This window comes from Sorex fumeus, unplaced genomic scaffold, assembly GCF_029834395.1.
Source record: "Sorex fumeus unplaced genomic scaffold, SorFum_2.1 ptg000006l, whole genome shotgun sequence".
In the NCBI taxonomy this organism is placed as follows: Eukaryota; Metazoa; Chordata; class Mammalia; order Eulipotyphla; family Soricidae; genus Sorex; species Sorex fumeus.
Window position 1 is genome coordinate 8,460,297 of NW_026606063.1, and position 17,941 is coordinate 8,478,237.

General features: G+C 59.0%; 1 protein-coding gene across 2 annotated transcripts in view; it reads right to left on the bottom strand.

Moving 5' to 3' along the window:
- The window catches only part of TOGARAM2 (TOG array regulator of axonemal microtubules 2), a 59,684-nt gene that overhangs the window by 32,868 nt on the left and 8,875 nt on the right, over positions 1 to 17,941 (bottom strand). The window contains exons 1-4 of one of the 2 annotated variants that reach the window (XM_056129848.1): positions 14,733 to 14,833; positions 5,536 to 5,658; positions 3,604 to 3,717; positions 2,192 to 2,455 (exon numbers count right to left, since the gene is read on the bottom strand). In XM_056129848.1, coding sequence (XP_055985823.1) covers positions 2,192 to 2,455; positions 3,604 to 3,717; positions 5,536 to 5,563 — 406 coding nt within the window. In that variant the 5' untranslated portion in view covers positions 5,564 to 5,658; positions 14,733 to 14,833. Of the gene's footprint in view, positions 1 to 2,191; positions 2,456 to 3,603; positions 3,718 to 5,535; positions 5,659 to 14,732; positions 14,834 to 17,941 lie in introns of those variants that run through there. The other variant, XM_056129854.1, reaches the window with a different exon arrangement.

Genomic DNA, 17,941 nt, shown 5'->3' on the forward strand with positions numbered 1-17,941 from the left:
ACTCTCAGTAGCTTGCCCGGCTCTCCGAGAGGGGCGGAGGAATCGAACTCGGATCAGCCATGTTGGCTGCGTGCAAGGCGAATGCCATACCCGCTGTGCTATCGCTCCAGCCCATAAATAAATAAATAAATAAATAAATAATAAAATAAATAAATAAACTCAGAGGCAGAATTTCCTGACCCCGCGCCAGGCTGTCTTCACCTGGGCACCTCGGAGCAGGGCAGGTTGAGTTTCCCTCCCCGCCCCAAGCAGAACCCTGGCTGCTGAAAACCTCCAGAACTCAACTGCACGCATGCTCAAGGCCACTCTCCACGCACTCAGACGAGCCTTACCCTAGTGGGATCCAGCAGAAAAACCCAGGTATGCGGGCCTCATGACTGAGACCTCCAAGTCCCCTAAAATCAGGACTGGGCCTCCTCCCCCCAGCTCCCCGGTTTTCCAGTAGCTTGGCAGTCACACCCACAAACTGTCCCCAACACCATGGAATCTCATTAATGACCAAGATCCAGAGACTATAAACCAAAGCTCTCTGCAGAATTTCCTGGACCTCTTAAACTCTAGCCCACTTATGTACCAAAAGTCGCACACTTTTGTTTGGCTTTAACATACTTGCTTATATCCTCTTATATCCAGGTTTAAATGGCTCCAGAATGAATGTAATACAATAACATACAACAACCATCACACACTTCCCTCTTATTGTGGTGGGAAGGTGCTCGGTGGTGGTGTATTGGTGTTTGAATATTATCTGCAATGAACTATTGTGAATTACTTTATGAAAATAAAATATAAAAAAATTTCAATAATGATAAATAAATAAACTCAGAGGCAGGTCGGGCAGTGGGTGGACCTGGAGTGGGGACAGCAGGTTCTGGTCCCCAAGATGATGCAAGACCTCGGGCCAGTCCCTGGAGTCTCTGGACCATGATGATGATGGCGTGCTGGTGGATGTGGTGCCGGGGCAAGACTGTCCTCCCTGTCCTTGCACCTGACCATTTGGGGAGCAACTGTCCTGGATTAGGAAGACCTCATCTAAAGACAGACCCCCCCCCCCGAGGCTTTCAGCAATTCCATTAGTCATGTGTGGCCAACAGGCAGCCCCTACCCCAAGCCCCTCCCTGGCTCCCGATCTGCTGGGGGGAAGGCATGGGATTGGGTCAAGAGTTCACTACGGGCTTTTCTGATGTTGGGGGTGGGAGGGGTACCACTGAGCTCTCGCGGGCCATCTGAGTCCAGCTCCATCCAAGTGTTTGCCTGAAAACTGCCGAGTCAAATAAGCTTCTCCAGGGCCCAAGAACTAGCACAGAACTGAGGTGCTGGCCATGCTCGTGGCTGGCCCGAGGGCTGATCACCCCGAGCGCAGAGCCAGGAGCCAGCCCCCTGAACACAGCCAGGTGTGTTCCCCTAACACCACACAAACCAACCAGCTTCTCTGCCCCAGACTTCCTCATCCTACTCATCCCCTCAGCCCCTCCAAGGGTTCTGCTTGGCCCTTGGAGACTGGTGTGTTGTGGTCAGTCTTACTGCGGTATCGAGGAGAGGGAGGGAAGGAGGGAAGGAGGGGTCCCAAACCTGGTGCAGACCAAGCCCTCAGCATGCCCACCTGTGCAGGGGCACAGAGAAGCCAACTCAGCACCACTGTAAGGTCGAGGCCAAATGGGTGCCACCCAGGAGAGTGATGCCTGAACCCCACCTCTGAGAAGTAGGATGACAGGAAAGGCCAGAGGCTGGAGCACAGGCAGACGTCGGGGTATGAACTCTGGGTTTGGGGGGATTGGGGGTTTTGTTTTTGCATTTGGGGTTTTTTGTTTGCTAGGTATTTTTGTTTTGTTTTTTTTTTGTTTCAGGGCCACACCTGGTGGTGCTCAGGGTTTACTCCTGGCTCTACAGTTAGGAATCACTCCTGGCAGTGCTCAGAGGACCATAGGGGATTCGGGGGGTTGAACCCAGGTCTGCTGCATGCTGGCAAGCACCCCTCACTGGTGTTCTACTGCCCAAGCCCACCCATAAACTCAGCCATGCCTGTGTTCTGACAGACCCCTAAGGCCAGTGTAGAGCTGGTGAGGGTGGGAATGAGGGGTCCTGTGAACCCCAGGCAAGGTGGGGTCTCAGGGTGGGAGCTGGCAGAGCCCCACGTGCCCACCAAGGACCGCGGCCCTTGCACCCCGGGACCCCGGGGACCCAGACTCACCTCGGGCGGACGCCGCCAAGCCCTCGGACAGCCGCCTCTTCTTGAGCTTGTCCTTGATCTGGATGGTGTCCCGGGCCACGCTGTGGGCCTCCGACTCCCAGTCCAGGGCGGGCGGCCCCAGAGGCAGAGCCCCGAGGCTCCTGGGGTGGCCATTCCTGGCCGGCCAGTCCTTCAGGGATACAGCAGGCTGGAGGTGGCCGGGGTCAGTGGGGCCAGGAGGCAGCTGCTTCTCCGGCAGGACACCGGGAGAGGGCTGGAGGGAGGCTGCAAGAAACAAAGGCAGCACCTGGGTTCCACGGTCACTTCCCGGTGGCTGCCAGCCAGCCAGAGTCACCATCACCTCTTATTCATTCCAGCTCCCGGCAAGTCCCATCATGAGATACTCAGGGAGCAAAGGAGGGTCAACATGCAGCCCCCGTGCAGAGGCCATGAGAACTCCAACACAGCCCCTGTCCAGCGCACTGCCCATGTCCCCCATTCCTAGGCTCCACCAGGGGAATGGGTCCATCTGCAAACACAGTTCCCCAAAAACCCGGCAACTGTGGGGCCAGAGAAGGTGCTTCCCTGCGAGGCTGAGCTGAGATCACCCTATCTGGCCCCCCAAGCCCCACCAGGAGTGACACCACTGGGCCCACGTGACCCCATCAAAGAAAAACTCCCCCGTCACAGAGAACAAACCGCATCCCACACCCATCCCAGACTCCCTCGCGACGCCGCTGGGAAGAGCCAATGAGCAGTGAGCACAGCTGGGGACGGCCAGGGAACAAGAGCAGGTGGTCAGGGACTCTAAGGGACTCACGACCCAGAGCAGAGCACGCGTCCCCAACACAACACATGGCTCAGGAGGCAGCCGCCGAAGCCTCATGCACCTTCCTCGAGAAGGATCCAGAACCCCGGGTTCCTGAGAGGCCGGCACGGCAGATGCTCGGAGCCATTTCTGCCTCCGGCACATTCTCCTCCTGGCCGGCCATCCGGAGCCCAGCCTGCTGGCCAGGCCACAGGTGCCAGCAAACCAGACCCGGTGCCAGCCTCCACCCGCTGGGCCACCGGCCTAGACCAGGGTAATTGGAGTCTCCATCCAAGCCCTGAGTCAGGCTCTGTGGGCAGAAGGTCACTAAAGCAGCTGGACACTCAGGCGGCCTGTCACTGGACCCTGAGTGTCAACCCTCGGGCAGCTTTCCAGAGAGACAGTCACTGCCGGACCTGGGCTGGGACTGAGCTGTGTCTAGGAGAGCTGGTCCCGAAGGCCTTTCCCGGGCACCTCTCTGCCCACCTGTCTCCACTGAGGCTCAGAACTGAAAGGCCGGGCAGGATGCCAGAGGCCATTTGCCTGCAGCTGGGATACACACTCGGCCTCTCCCCAGCCGGCGCCTCCTCCAGGGTGCCCCCCAGGACTGGCACTCCCAGCTCACCTTCTGCACGGGGCTGCTGGCTGGCATCGAGGCTTCCTCCAGGGACCACCCGGGGCCCGGCTCCTGGCCGGGGGATGCTGCCACAGTACACAGCCACCGGAGCCAGGACTTTGGCTGGGGACAGAGCCGTGGAGGGTGTTTAGACCAGGCAGGGGACCAGGCAGCGGCCCCAGCCAGGCCCATACCAGCTGGTGGGCAGAGCACAACCCCCTCCAAAGCCCACCCCTCCATTTCCCCCAGCCTCACCCTCTCTCCATTGGTCCCTTCCCTCCTAGCTACACTCCAACCCTCCGCCCCAAGCCCTCTTGGTCCCCTCCTGTGGCCACCCTCCACCATCACAACACACTGACTCCTGGTCCACCTTGAGAACGGGGGCCAACCGCTCATGGTCACACCTACTGTGGTGGCCCTCCACGGCTCCCCACACTGGCCGGGCAGGGACACTCACTGCTGGAGTCGCCAGGCCCCGCTGACCGGCAACCTTCCCACACCTTCCAGCAAGTGACACCAGTGGCCACTGCAGAGGCGGGGGAGTCCCTGAGGGCAGGGCCAAGGCCCCCTGGGCCCTCAGCGGGTGGAGAGTGGCCTCGGGGAGGGCGAGGGCAGCAGAGACCATGAGCTGAGGGCTGCCCTGCCCTTCCCGTCCACCTCACACCCCTGCTTGCCTCTCTCCCGCCCCGGCTCCAGCTCTCGGGCCCTGCCGGCCCAAACGGGGGCCTCCCCTTATTCCTCTCAGGGTGCTGCACCCCCCCCAGGTGCACACCTCAGCACGTTCACTTCAGAGGCCCTGCCAGGGTGGCCCTGCTGGGTGTCCTGGCAGGAAGAAGGTCCTCACACCAGGAGTCTGTCCCTGTTCTGTCATCTGTGTCACCTTGGGCGACTCAGTCTCTTGGGACAGGTCAGGAAACCTAAGGGCTCTGGTGGGAACAGAGGCTCAGCCCTTCACAGCTTTTCTTTTTATGTAATACTCATGCTGCTTCTTAATCATGTGATTTTTTTAAGTTCTTGTCGTTGTAGGCATTGGAGTTACAAACCCGCGAGGGCTTCATGCCCCAAATGTCCCAGCACACAACCCGCAACCGCCCTGAGTGTCCGCTTTCCTCCACCAAGGGCCCATCACCTCTTCCTTCGAGCCCAGGGTTCTAGATTTTACTTCTTTCTTTCTTTCTTTCTTTCTTTCTTCCTTTTTTTTTTTTTTTTTGCTTTTTGGGTCACACCCGGGGATGCACAGGGGTTACTCCTGGCTCTGCACTCAGGAGTTACTCCTGGCGGTGCTCAGGGGACCATGTGGGATGCTGGGAATCGAACCTGGGTTGGCCGCATGCAAGGCAAATGCCCTACCTGCTGTGCTATTGCTCCGGCCCCACTTTTTTTTCTTTTTGGGTCACACCCAGCGATGCTCAGGGGTGACTCCTGGCTCTACACTCAGGAATCACTCCTGGCGGTGCTCGGGGGACCATATGGGTTGCCGGGGATCTAACCCAAGTCGGTCACGTGCAAGGCGAACGCCCTACCCGCTATGCTATCACTGCAGCCCCGTTCTAGATTTTTCTTAAGCCTTTAGGATCTCTCAGAATCTGTCCGGCAGAGTTGAGGGAGCCCTTGGTCGTGCGGCCGTTTCCTTTCAGAGCCCCAGTTGTGTCAGCGTTTCCCACCCTGCCCTGCCGCGCCTTGGGGAGCCGTCTGGGGCCTGGTCTTCTCCCATTCCCCTGGCGCAGGCCACGTGCCCCCAACTCTCCAGAGGATGCTGGGCTCATGCAGCTGGCGCCCCGGAGGACCTCAGTTCTGCACCCTGCACCAGCTGAGAGGCAGGGACTGGGCAGGGCCATCTGCATGACCCCCACACAACAAAGCAGCCCTCTGCCAGGAGTGGGGCAGGCCCAGGCTAGGCCTCTGAGCCCAGGCTAGGTGGGACGAGCCCTGGCCCCTCACCTTCAGAGCCAGCATCAGGGGTGCCCATGCCCTAGGCGAAGAAGGGGCCTGAAGGGGGCACGGAGTCGGCTGTGGGTCCGGGCCGGGGGGTGCAGAGGGTCTCCACTTGGAACATCCAGAGACCTGGGGGGCGGGGCAGAGGCAAGTCAGTCCACACAGTCAACGCTCAGCGGACTCAGCAGCACCCGCCCGGGGCCTGCCACCCTGATCCCAGGGACCCAGGTCGTATACACAGCTCACACTGACCTGGCGGTCACTATGACATGGACCCTGGGGGACCACAGAAGGTTGGACTTTGCCAGCGGGAGTCCAAAGCGGAGTTTCTCCTCCAAACCACCGAGCCCCTTCTGCAGACCCAGTGCGGAACTTCTGGTCAGCCTCGGCCTCCGGTCACTTCCTTAGCCTCTGCCCCCACCCCCTACCCCTTCACCCCTGCCCCAGCCATCCAATCTACTGTCCAGTTTTGGTCACTCCCTGCCTCCCTTAAACCGCAGGAGTCGGTCACCGGCTCTTGTCCTTGACCTACCGCCGTTTTCCTTCCAGCCAACTGGGACTCTCTCTGCGTAGTCTGCTGGGTCACCCACTTTTCCCAACCCTCTGCTGAGATCCCGGTGGCCCCGTGGCGCCCTGAGCACCCAGAAGGTGGAGATGCAGGGCTGACTGAGGGTGTAGGCAGGGAGGGGCCCCCGCTCCACTTTCACTTTGGAAAGCTCCCAAGACATAGAGCACCTGGGACCAGGCAGGTGGCTGAGGCCAAATCCCCACTCGGGAAGTGAGAGCCCTGTCTTCCTCCTGGAACCCAGCCTGCCGCCAGCCCCAGCCAGCCCCAGCCAGCCCCAGAGGGCAGATTCGCGCCTAGCAACCTGCAGGCCAAACAGAGGTCCCGACCTGCAGCTGCCCCAGGCAGCTGGCCCGACAGGTCTGCCGCACACCTCCTCAGTCACCCAGGACTTTTCGCACAACCAGAGCAGAGGGACACGGCCCTCTGGGGAACACTGTGATAAGGATCTGGGCCCACGGCAGGAACCAGCAGCCAGAAATGGCCATGAGAGTCCACAGCCAGGGGACGGGCCCCAGGCCTGACCAGGTCAGCTGGGAGAGACAGGCAGGCAAAAAGACTAGTTCGGGGCCAACAAACCAAGGCTGGCCGCAGGTACAGGGGACACTGGGCCCCCAGAAGCTCCTACTCCTGCAGGTTTCTGAGACTTGGATGTACAAGAAGAGGCCTTTGATCACCACCTCTGCTCTCAGCCTCAGCTACACACCGAATCGCCTAGAAAGGGCTTGAATGACAGATTTTGGGAAGGAGAAGGGGAGCGTTTAGGCATTTGTGATGGACACAGCCAACACTGGTTTGATCCCCTCCATGGTCCCCCGAGCAGCACCAAGTGACACCTGCACACAGAGTCAGGAGTAAGCCCTCAGCATGACCAGGGATAGCCTCAAAACAAACAAACAGAACAAGCGGAGGCAGACTCCGGGGAGGCAGACTGGAGGGGACATGAGGCGCCATGGTGATGGGGGTGGGACACGGTCTTGGGCAGTGGGGTGGGGCTGTGGGTGGGGAGGTTATGGGAATCTTGTGTGTTGAAACCATAAATGTTAACATTCTTTTCCCCGTGGGCTTATGCTATAATTTAAAAATCAATCATAAAAATTCAATAATTGGGGATGGAGCAATAGTACAGGGGTAGAGCCCTGCACGTGGCCCACCCGGGTTTAATTCCCGGCATCCTATATGGTCCCCAAGCACCATCAGAAGTAATTCCTGAGCACAGAGCCAGGAGTAACCCCTGAGCATCACTGGATGTGACCCAAGAAGCAAACACACACACACACACACATACACACAAACTCAATAATTAAAGTACAATAAATAAAATGGCAGATCCCAAGCTTCACCTCAGGCTTTGCTGAAGTGGCTTCTGAGAAACAGGCCACCAGGACCTTGTTTTGTCTTAACTCCTGAGTGAGCTTTGACTTTCAAACAGGCTTGAGGACCACTGGGCTGTAGTCCTGGTTCACTTTTTAATAAAAACCCCAGCCTTATTCTCATCCCGGGCTGTCAGAATATGCTGCTGCCTCGGTTTCCCCAAAGTGACCAATTCTCTAAGTGAGGAGAGAGATTTTTTAGAGGCCTGCGTGGACAGGCAGCTCAAGATGCTGTCACAGCCTCCACGCCATAGTGCCTCCTGAAAGGGCCGGAGAGATAGTACAGTGGGTAGGACACTTGTCTCGCACAGCGCAGACCCTGATTTGATTCCTGGCATCCCGTATGGTCCCCTGAAACCCTCCAAGAGTGATCCCTGAGCACAGAACCAGAAGTGAGCCCTGAACACCCCCAAACAAGCAAACAAAGCCCTTCTGTACCAGACAACTCAAATTTCACCTTAGTCACCTCACTCCCCCGTTCCCCAAGGGACCTCAGAGCCACTGTGTCTGCCTTTGCTAGGACAACCCAGAGGGCAGAGCCCATGCTCAGCCACCCCTCCCCAGGGCAACACCTCTGACCCATCAGGATCAAAGGGTCAAAGGGCAGTATCTCCTGTCCAGACTGGTGATTTCTGCTTCCAGATGGGAGACTCATCCATGTCCTCCATCTGCAGGAAGAGCTGGGGGTATCAGCTGCTCAGGAAAATCCCCTGGACCCAGAGCCCTGTGGTAAAGAACCGAGTCCAAACTACCACAAAGTGGAATCAGAAATGCCAACCTGGGGCCCAAGTTATCACTCACTTAGGGAATGCATGCGGCCGACCCAGGTTTGATCCAGCATCCCGTAGGGTTCCCCCAAGCACTGCCAGGAGTAATTCCTAAGCACAGAGCCAGGAATGATCTCTGGGTATTTGGCCAGGTGTGGTAAAAAAGGAAGGAAGGAAGGAAGGAAGGAAGGAAGGAAGGAAGGAAGGAAGGAAGGAAGGAAGGAAGGAAGGAAGGAGAGAGAGAGAGAAAAGGGAGTGGCAGTGAGGAAGGAAGGAAGGAAGGAAGGAAGGAAGGAAGGAAGGAAGGAAGGAAGGAGAGAGAAAAGGGAGTGGCAGTGAGGAAGGAAGGAAGGAAGGAAGGAAGGAAGGAAGGAAGGAAGGAAGGAAGGAGAGAGAAAAAGGAGTGGCAGAGAGGAAGGAAGGAAGGAAGGAAGGAAGGAAGGAAGGAAGGAAGGAAGGAGAGAGAAAAGGGAGTGGCAGTGAGGAAGGAAGGAAGGAAGGAAGGAAGGAAGGAAGGAAGGAAGGAGAGAGAAAAGGGAGTGGCAGAGAGGAAGGAAGGAAGGAAGGAAGGAAGGAAGGAAGGAAGGAAGGAGAGAGAAAAGGGAGTGGCAGTGAGGAAGGAAGGAAGGAAGGAAGGAAGGAAGGAAGGAAGGAAGGAAGGAAGGAAGGAAGGGAGGAGAAAAGGGAGTGGGAGTGAGGAAGGGGGAAGAAAGGAAAGAAGGAAGGAAGGAAGGAAGGAAGGAAGGAAGGAAGGGAGGGAGGGAGGGAGGGAGGGAGGAAGGAAGGAAGGAAGGAAGGAAGGAAGGAAGGAAGGAAGGGAGGAGAAAAGGGAGTGGGAGTGAGGAAGGGGGAAGAAAGGAAAGAAAGAAGGAAGGAAGGAAGGAAGGGAGGGAGGGAGGGAGGGAGGGAGGGAGGGAGGAAGGAAGGAAGGAAGGAAGGAAGGAAGGAAGGAAGGAAGGAAGGAAGACAGGCCAACCCATGTGTGGACAAAGCTCTGAAGGTCATGTGACCGACCCCCTGCCCACCCCCACACCCCAGCCGTGCACCACCACAGTCCGAGACACCTGACACTGATCTGCGTCCCAAGTAGAGACTGAAGTCACTGTCCGCTAGGTTCTGGGGACCAGGATTCTGACCTCGCTCCCCAGGATTCTGAATCGTGCGTGGAACCAGGCACCTCCAACCCAGCCTCATTTCCCTGGCTCAGGGTGTGGAGCACCCAAGGGAACTGACCATTGTCCATCCCCTAAAGCGGGTGGCCCCATGCCATGGGGCTGCTGGACCAGTCAGGGCTGTGTGGGCGCGGGGCGTAGTAGAACCTCCCCCCACCCCGCCCCATGGACTGGGGCTCTGGGGGCACCCTTCCAGCTCATTCACGTGAAGATCCATTTGCAAGCTGGCCGCTAAGCTGTGTTTTGTTGTCTCCAGAGAAGGGGCCTGTTGGCCTAGAGAACTTGGGAAGTGCCGCTCCAGAGCTGTGGCTACCGGCTCCCTGGAGACCCACAGGAATGCAGACAGGAGGAGGCAGGGCTCTGGTTTCAAGGGGACCGGCAACGACGAGCGAGCGGGGCCTGGTCCAGGGGAGGCCACTGGGTCCCCAAGGACAGCATCCCAAGTAGCGCCTCATCCCCCACCCACCTGGGCGCCAGGGAGCCCAGCAGAAACCCCCAAGGGCAGAGGGTCAGAGGAGAAAGGACGGGCTTGCCAGAGGGCAGGGAGGACCCAAGCCCCCCGGGTGTGACTGCTTGGCTGGGCCGAGGAGACCGAGGAGAAGGCCAGGCCTCAGACTCTGGGGCTCGGGAAGGAGAGATGAGGCAGGCGAAAATGGCCAGAAGGAGCAGAAAGACTGGCACCCAAGCACTGGCCAGGGTGGCCGCACCATCCAGAACAAGGACAGCCAACTGCGCCGTTTTTTCCCCCGAAACCTGGCCCCGGCCTCCTCCCTGCTGACCTGGACCAAGCCTCCGTCGCAGCGGCCTCCCCCACCCTCTCCCCAGAGCTGTCCTGAGAGCCACCTCTGCCATAAATGGGGGGACAGGTCCCCAACCCCTCACTCTGACCCCCAAGGCCCCTGGTTCCAGCAGGTGAGAGAAGCAGCCTGCAGCCCTCTGGGGTCCAGGCTGGCAGGGGGGGTCCGCCCAGCCTGCAGGGATTTCCGGGTGCCACCTTGGCACAGCGAATGGGCCCGGATGAAGCCACATCTCTACAGTCTCACCAAGAAGCGACGGCGGAGAGGCACATTTCTAAGTCCCAGCAGCAACCCCCAGGTGATGGAGAATGCATCGAGAGAGAGAGAGAGAGAGAGAGAGAGAGAGAGAGAGAGAGAGAGAGGAAGTGTGTGTCAGAAGCTCTGCCCCAGTCAGTGGACAGCAGCCCCAGGCGACTATTGTCAGAAATGACTTCACTCTGTGTTCGGATGTTCCAGGGGTGTGTTTTGGGACAAAAAGACCCAAAGGCCTAGCTGGGGCCAGGTGGCCCCCGGGTGCAGCCGTCTGAGCTTTCCGGGCTGAGACAGGACACTCAGAACGGTCCAATGACCATCACACGGGGACACACTCCCAGGGATCCCTCTGGGTCAGACTGTCTGCCGGAGGCAGCGCCCGCCAGGCGCAATGAGCTTTCCGACAGTGTCGGTCCCTGAGTCCAGGGACCAATGGACGCAGGGCCTCTCGGCTTGACGCCAACACCACAGAAGGGAATTTCTCCCTGTCACAGAAAGAGAAGAGGGCGAGCCTGTCTCGGCTCCGACATTAGCAACACCTCCTCCCCCCCCCCCCCCCCCCCCCCCCGTGACCACTACCTAGGAAATCTCACCTACAATCACTGGTCTTGGGCAAAAACCTCTGGATGGAAGAGAAAGTTTCATTGAGGCTGTGCTTGAAAGACAATGAAGGCCAGGATTAGGGCCGCCCTGTCCGATTGGCCAGGTTGGGCACTGCACAAGGTCATCCTTGTAACGGGGCCACCATGCATACTATTGCCCCACAAGTCTGCGAGTCCATGGCAGCCCTCCAAGGCTGGGCCAAGGGCCTGGGAGAAGAGGCATCTTTTTCTAACTCAAGCAAACACCTTGCCCGAGCGAGCCAGCAACCCTGGGGACAAAGAGCACCTCACATACACCTCAGTTTGCAAGAGCCCAGCCTGTCAGAACCTGCCCCCACATGGGGGGTGACCTGGACACAAACAGAGGAAGCAGAACCTGTGCTGGTCATGGACTTGAGTCCCACCAGATGGGGGGGCTGGATGGTGTCCCAATCTTTGCACTCAGACTTGGGCCTCTGAGGGATCCTGGAGGTCAGCAAGCTTCACAGCTGCTCCCTGGGAAGGTTCAACTGAGTGACTCCCAGTGACATCCCAAGGACCACCAGAGCCATTGCCCATCCCCTAGGCTGAATCACGGCTCACCCGGTTCCCTGCAGGGAGGGAGCTGAAAGGTCTCTCTTCCTCCCGGGAAGAGGCCCATCCCACCCCACCCCCTCCCCCAGCTGTGCCTGCCCCACAGTGACAGCTCACTCTTCAGCACACTGGGGGGCCTCAGCCGGGCTGGGAGCTGCTGTATTCACGTACTCCCAGGTGAGCATGGAAAGTTGTGCCCACCCTCTGTTTGGAGGATCCTCCCAGGATGGGAGATGCATGTTGAAAGTAGACTATGAACCAAACATGATTCCCACTCAATGCCTCTTTTGCAGACCACAACACCCAAAAGGAGAGAGAGAACAAAAGGGAATGCCCTGCCACAGGGGTGAGATGGGATGGGGGGATGGGGGTGGGAGGGATACTGGAATCCGTGGTGGTGGGAAATGGGCACTGGTGGAGGGAGGGGTATTTGATCATTGTATAATCGAAACCCAAGCACAAAAATTTGTAAGTCTACAACTGTACCTCATGGTGTTTCACTAATAAAAATAGTTGTGCCCACCCTCAGCCCAATTTCCCACCAATGAGGGCCAGACCTTGAGCTTGGCCAACTGGTATCTTGAATCAAAGGCAGCTAGAGCTTCATGGGTGGTGGTGCCCGTTGGCTGGCGTGGAGTGAGGCCCACCTGGCCTTAATACTATAATCATGGTCACCTTCGTTTTAAGTAGCCTGATCCCCTGTCCCTGGAAAGCTTTCTGCATGCTCTGGGGGTCCAGAGGCCCACTCCTGCAGGAGCTGGAGCTTGGGTCTTGCAGCCGCAGTCTGGGAACATGGTGGACGGGGGGGGGGGGGGGGGGGGGGCAGCAGAGTGTTGAGGGGCTGGAGAGGAGTAGAACATCTTTGAGCAGATTCTCCGCAGGCCTGTTCGCCCACACCTCACTTCTAAAGGTCTGTCTATTCCAGGAAAGAACGCTTGACAGAGGTCTCCGGGCCAGAAGCTGGGAAGGTTCCAGACCTCAGACCGGAGAGACCAGACCATTCCTCACCCTGTGGACCCGGGAGAAAATGAACCTCCCTTGCTCGGGTGTGTGTGTGGGGGGGAGAATCTTGTCCTGTGGATCTCTCTGGAGCAGTTACCAGTTTTTATCTGGGAAACTACAAAGGACTTTATTGTTTATGTCTCCCTATCATTTTATTGATGGTCCAGGAAGGAGTAAGACTTGGGCCGAGCACCAGACATTTGACTCCAAGACAAAGTGCTTATCTCAGACCTCTTCAGTCCCCGTCCCCCCCACCCTCTCACTCCCAGACTGCTGGAGCACCAGTCTGCAGTTCCAAGATGAGAACGTGTGACTGCTTTTGCACCAGACAGAGGGCCAACAGGAGTCCCAAAGCAGCACAGCGCGGGGCTGACGGCAGGTAGAGACCAGAGCACAGACGGTGCCTTGGAGGAAATAGGGCAGGGACAGGTGCTGACCTCCTGGGGATCAGGGAGATGCCAGGGAGAGACGGAATGAAAGGGCATCGTCATCTCTAAAGCTGACCACGGCCAAGCTTGCAGACACCGGGGCTAGAGAGACGCAGCCCCAGCTGGAATCCGTCCCGATGCCCAATAGGAAATGGAGCGAGAGAGTGGACCAGGGTCAGGACATGAACAATCCACGGTGGTGGAGGGAGACACACCTGATCGGACCCTGCAGGGAAACGCTCAACTGGCAAAGCCGGACCGAGCACGCTCCTTGGAGTCACGTTCGGTTCATGGCAAGTTCCCAGGAGACAGAGTAACGGTTAAGCGATACACAGACAGGTCAGACTCCAGAGGAGATCTGGGCACGATGCCCACGTGACGCAAAGGTCAGCCGGGAGTGTTCCGGCCGCTGAGAGGCGGGGGCGAGGGGCTGCAGGCGACCGTCTCACCCTTCATTAACCTGCTTGTGAGTTGGGCTTTATTTTCCTTTGGCTTTTGGCTCAGGCTCTAGAGTCCTCGGGAGAGACTCCCAGCTGAGGGTTTGGGGGTCCCTCCTGTTGGTGCTCAGGGCACCGGGTAGAACCAGGGATCAATCCTGAGCTCCTGCAGACAGCACAAGTGTTCCCGCCCTTGGCACTAGCCTCGGCCCTATTCCGGAGTACGTGCTCTTTCAATCACTCAGGTTTGACTTTTGGGGATTTAAGGGGGGAGGCCACACCTAGGCAGTGCTCAGGGCTTACTCCTAGCTCTGTGCTCAGGCATCACTCCTGGTGGAGCTTGGGGAACCACATGTGGGGCTGGGGATCGAACCCGGGTCCTCCGTGTACAAGGCAAATGCTCTATCAGCTGTACTATTGCTCTGACATTTCTCTACATAAAATTTTAAAACAAACTTCCCTGTGTCCCCTGGTGAGCCCAGGCTGCTGAGCTGATGTCCAGCCAGGGCAGGGCCACCCAGTCTGGGGTGGAAAACTTGCAGGGCCTCCTCCTGCCTGGGGGTGGGGGAGAGTCGGACTCAGAACTAGTCCTGTGCCTGGCCACTGCACCATCCGGCCCTCGCTGGGCACCCCTGTACTCTGCATGTCATCTCCGGGACGCACCCACAGAGTTGGCCCCTCTGAGATGCCACAAACAGCCCTAGAGGTTCCCGGCCCACATGGACCCTTGTCCAGAAGGTTGGTTTTGCAAGCCCCGGGGTTCAGGTCTGCGGTGGATGGCGACAGCACCTCCCTTCTCCACAGTAATAACAGGAGGGACGGGGGCATCCAGGGGCAGCCCCAGGGGAGGCCTGGGGGAGCCCCACTGGACAGATGAGGAAACTGAGTTCAGAGGATGGGCCCAACGCAGGGAGAATCTGAACCCAGAACTTCTGTAGCACGGAGCTCCCACTCACAGTGCTCCCTGTCTGGGGGCCTGGGCTGTAGGAGGGTCCCTGGCGCCTGGAGTCGACACACACACACACACACACACACACACAGACACACACACACACACACACACACACATTATACAGGGCACTGACAGACGCCTGGGCTGGCCACTCTCCGGGCACCGCCCCTGAAGGCCACACAGGAGGGGCCACCCGTTTTTTTCCTTCTCCAAATAGGCCCCTGGTGGGGACCGAGGACTCCGGCCCAGGCCACCCTCCCTCCTGCCCTGCCCAGCCCATCACCTCTCGCCTCTCCGTCCGGAGGCCGGGCCCTGCCAGCGGAGGACTCCAGGTTCCGTGCTCGCTCCACCGCCAGTGCCGTCGGGCGTCCCGGGAGGGAGGGGAGGTCAGGGCCTCGCCCGCCCAGTGCCCGGGGCTGCGGGCCTCCCGTCCGTCCGTCCGGGCCGGTGCGGGCGGCGGCTGGCTCTCCTGCTCGGTGCCGCTCCTGGAATAAACAGGGCTGCATAGCAACCGCCTCTCCAGGAGCCCTGTGCCCTGCGTGGGGGAGCCGGGAGCCTGGAGACCTCGTTGCCTCCGGGACTCACAAGGCCTCCGGGACTCCCCGGCCTATCCTGCGGGGCCCTGACTGCCAGGGAGAGTGAGAGAGTCGGCCCTGCGCTGTAGCCGCAGTGAGGGACCTTGCAGGCCGCTGCTGGCCACTGCCCACTGTTTTTCCCCTCGGACCCTGTTCTGGTTCGGCCCAGGGGCGGGAGGCAGCGAGTGGGCGCACCCAGGCCCTTGGCAGCAGACAGCGCAGGGATTGAGTTCTGGGTCAGCTTCCTCCCTCCGGGGTCACCTCTGCAGAACCTGCCATGACCTCAGTTTTCTCCTCTATCAAATGGGCATAAGGGGAGGAGGGACTTGGGTCACTGGCTGTGGAATGAAGTGGGTGCCTGGGACTTGCAGTTCCGTGGACCCCGACAGGCCTTCCCTGGAGACACCCACGCAGCAGGGAGCACGGCCTGGCTCCACCACAGCCTGTTCTAGGGACCGTGAGCCTGGCAGCACTCTGGGGCCGTTTCCTCCCCGATTAGACCCAGACTGGCACCTCTAGTGACAGCCGCACCCAGGCCCACCGCTTCCAACCGTGGTGGGGTCCAAGGGTCTAAGTGGCGGGCACAGCCCGGGTCCAGCCAAGGGCCACTTGCCCCAAAGCACTCCTCAGGTGGATGCCCCACCCCCATGGCCTGCCCCCTGCCCCCTCGGCCCCCCGCCACGCCCCCAGGAGCTGAGCATCCAGGAGGCCGGGTCTACTGGGCCCCTGAGGCCAGGCTCTGCTGCAAACCCACTGCCTGGCTTCCAGAACTTTCCCGGAGTTCTCGCCCCTTCTCTGAGGTCCTGCTGAGAAGAGCCAGAGGTCCTGCTCCCAGGAGCCCCTCTCACCGACAATGGGGCCCAGCACAAAATCCGCCCCCCCCACCCAGAGAGTGCCGGTCCTGGCCAGAGGCCACAGAGCCCACCGGCCTGCTCAACTCGGGCCCCTGGGGCCAGCCAGCAAACTATCCCCTGCGTCCCCGCAGCAGAGGCCAGGAGCAGGGCAGCCAGGGCGAGAAGAGGGGTTCCTGTGCCGTGTGCTGGACCCCCAAAAGGCCCTCAGGAAGAAGCCAGGTTGGCGGACGGGGAAACAGAGGCCTGGCCAGTGCTGGCCCCACTTCCAGGGCTCCGGAAAGCCGATCTTCAGCCTGAAGCCAGACAGGCCAGGCCACGTCGGCTCCACCCCACCCTGCCCCTGCGGACGGGCCAGCAGGGGCATTTCCCAGGGCTGCCTGCCCCGGCGCTGGGCCAGAAGCTGGGGACACAGGAGGTCACCACACACACACTCACACACTCACACACACTCACATACACACTCGCACACATTCATGCACACACACTCACACACATTTATACACATACTCACACACTCACCACACACATATTCAGACACACACATTCAGACACACACACATTCATACATACTCACGCACTCACTCATACACACTCACACAGTCACACACAGTCACACACACACATTCATACACACTCATACACACGTTCACATACGCATACTCACACACATACACACACTCCCACACCCACACACCCACATACTCACACACCACACTCACTCACACATGCACACACTGACAAACACATACACTCACACACACATTCACACGTGTACACACTCACGCATGCATACACACTCACACACTCACACATGCACACACACGCTCACACACTCACACATGCACACACTGACAAACACATACACTCACACACACATTCACACGTGTACACACTCACGCATGCATACACACTCACACACTCACACATGCACACACACACTCACACACTCACACATGCACACACTGACAAACACATACACTCACACACACATTCACACGTGTACACACTCACGCATGCATACACGCTCACACACTCACACACGCACACACACGTGTACACTCACACACATGCATACACACACACACACACACATCAGGGCAGGGAGAAAGCGGGCAGGTGGCTCAGACACAGTCTGGCGCCTCCTGTGACAAGGTCGGAGCCCGCTCTGCCCCAACTTGGCCATGCAGGCCCCTGTGACCTGGGCTCAGAAGCAAGCTCTCAGCACCTGGCTCCCCTCGCCGAGCTGGGGACAGGGCGGCAGCTCCCCTCCCTGCTGGGGCCCCCCTGGCACTGCTCCAGGCCCCTGTCCAGGCCCCCTACAGGAGGGGAGGGGAGGGGCCCAGGGCCCTGAGGTGTGGCATCAGCCTGCAGCTGGCCAGGTGCCCAGTGGGCGGAGCTCCTGGAATGGCTGAAGGCCAAGCCCGGCCCCTGGGACGGAGGGGTGGAGGGGAGGAGTGGCCTCTGCCCTCTGGGCTCTCTCCGGTAACCCAGATGAGGCGATCCCAGAAGAGGACTTGACTCTGGGCCCCAGGAATTCGCGAGGACTGATTGTGAGAGACCAACACTCAGGGGCCAGGGGAGTTAGGACAAAACGTAAGGCACTTGCTATGCTTGCGGCCAACCCGGGTTCAATCCCCAGCACCCCCGTAGGGGTCCCTGAGCCCTTCCAGGAGTGATCCCTGAGCACAGAGCTCAGGAGTAAGCTCTGGACACCACCAGGTATGGCCCAAAACAAAAACAGAATCAATACCCACCTTCGTTTCAACTTTGTCTTCTCCCTTAAAGAAACCCCCAAATTGCTTGAGCTTCAAGACCCTTGAAATTTGGGCCGAGCTTGGTGGAGGGGATGGGGTGGGGGAGGTCAGAAGGGTCCTCCAAAGGAAAAAGGCTCTGGTAGAGCACAGCAGCCAGGCACGTACCTGTACAAAGCCTGACCCACGCCTAGGTATCAGCACATAAGCCCCACCTGGATCACGTGGGTCCCCCATACACACCTCACACTTACACACATGCACATACACCTGTGGGCATAAACACAGAGACAGATCCACACGTGTGCACAT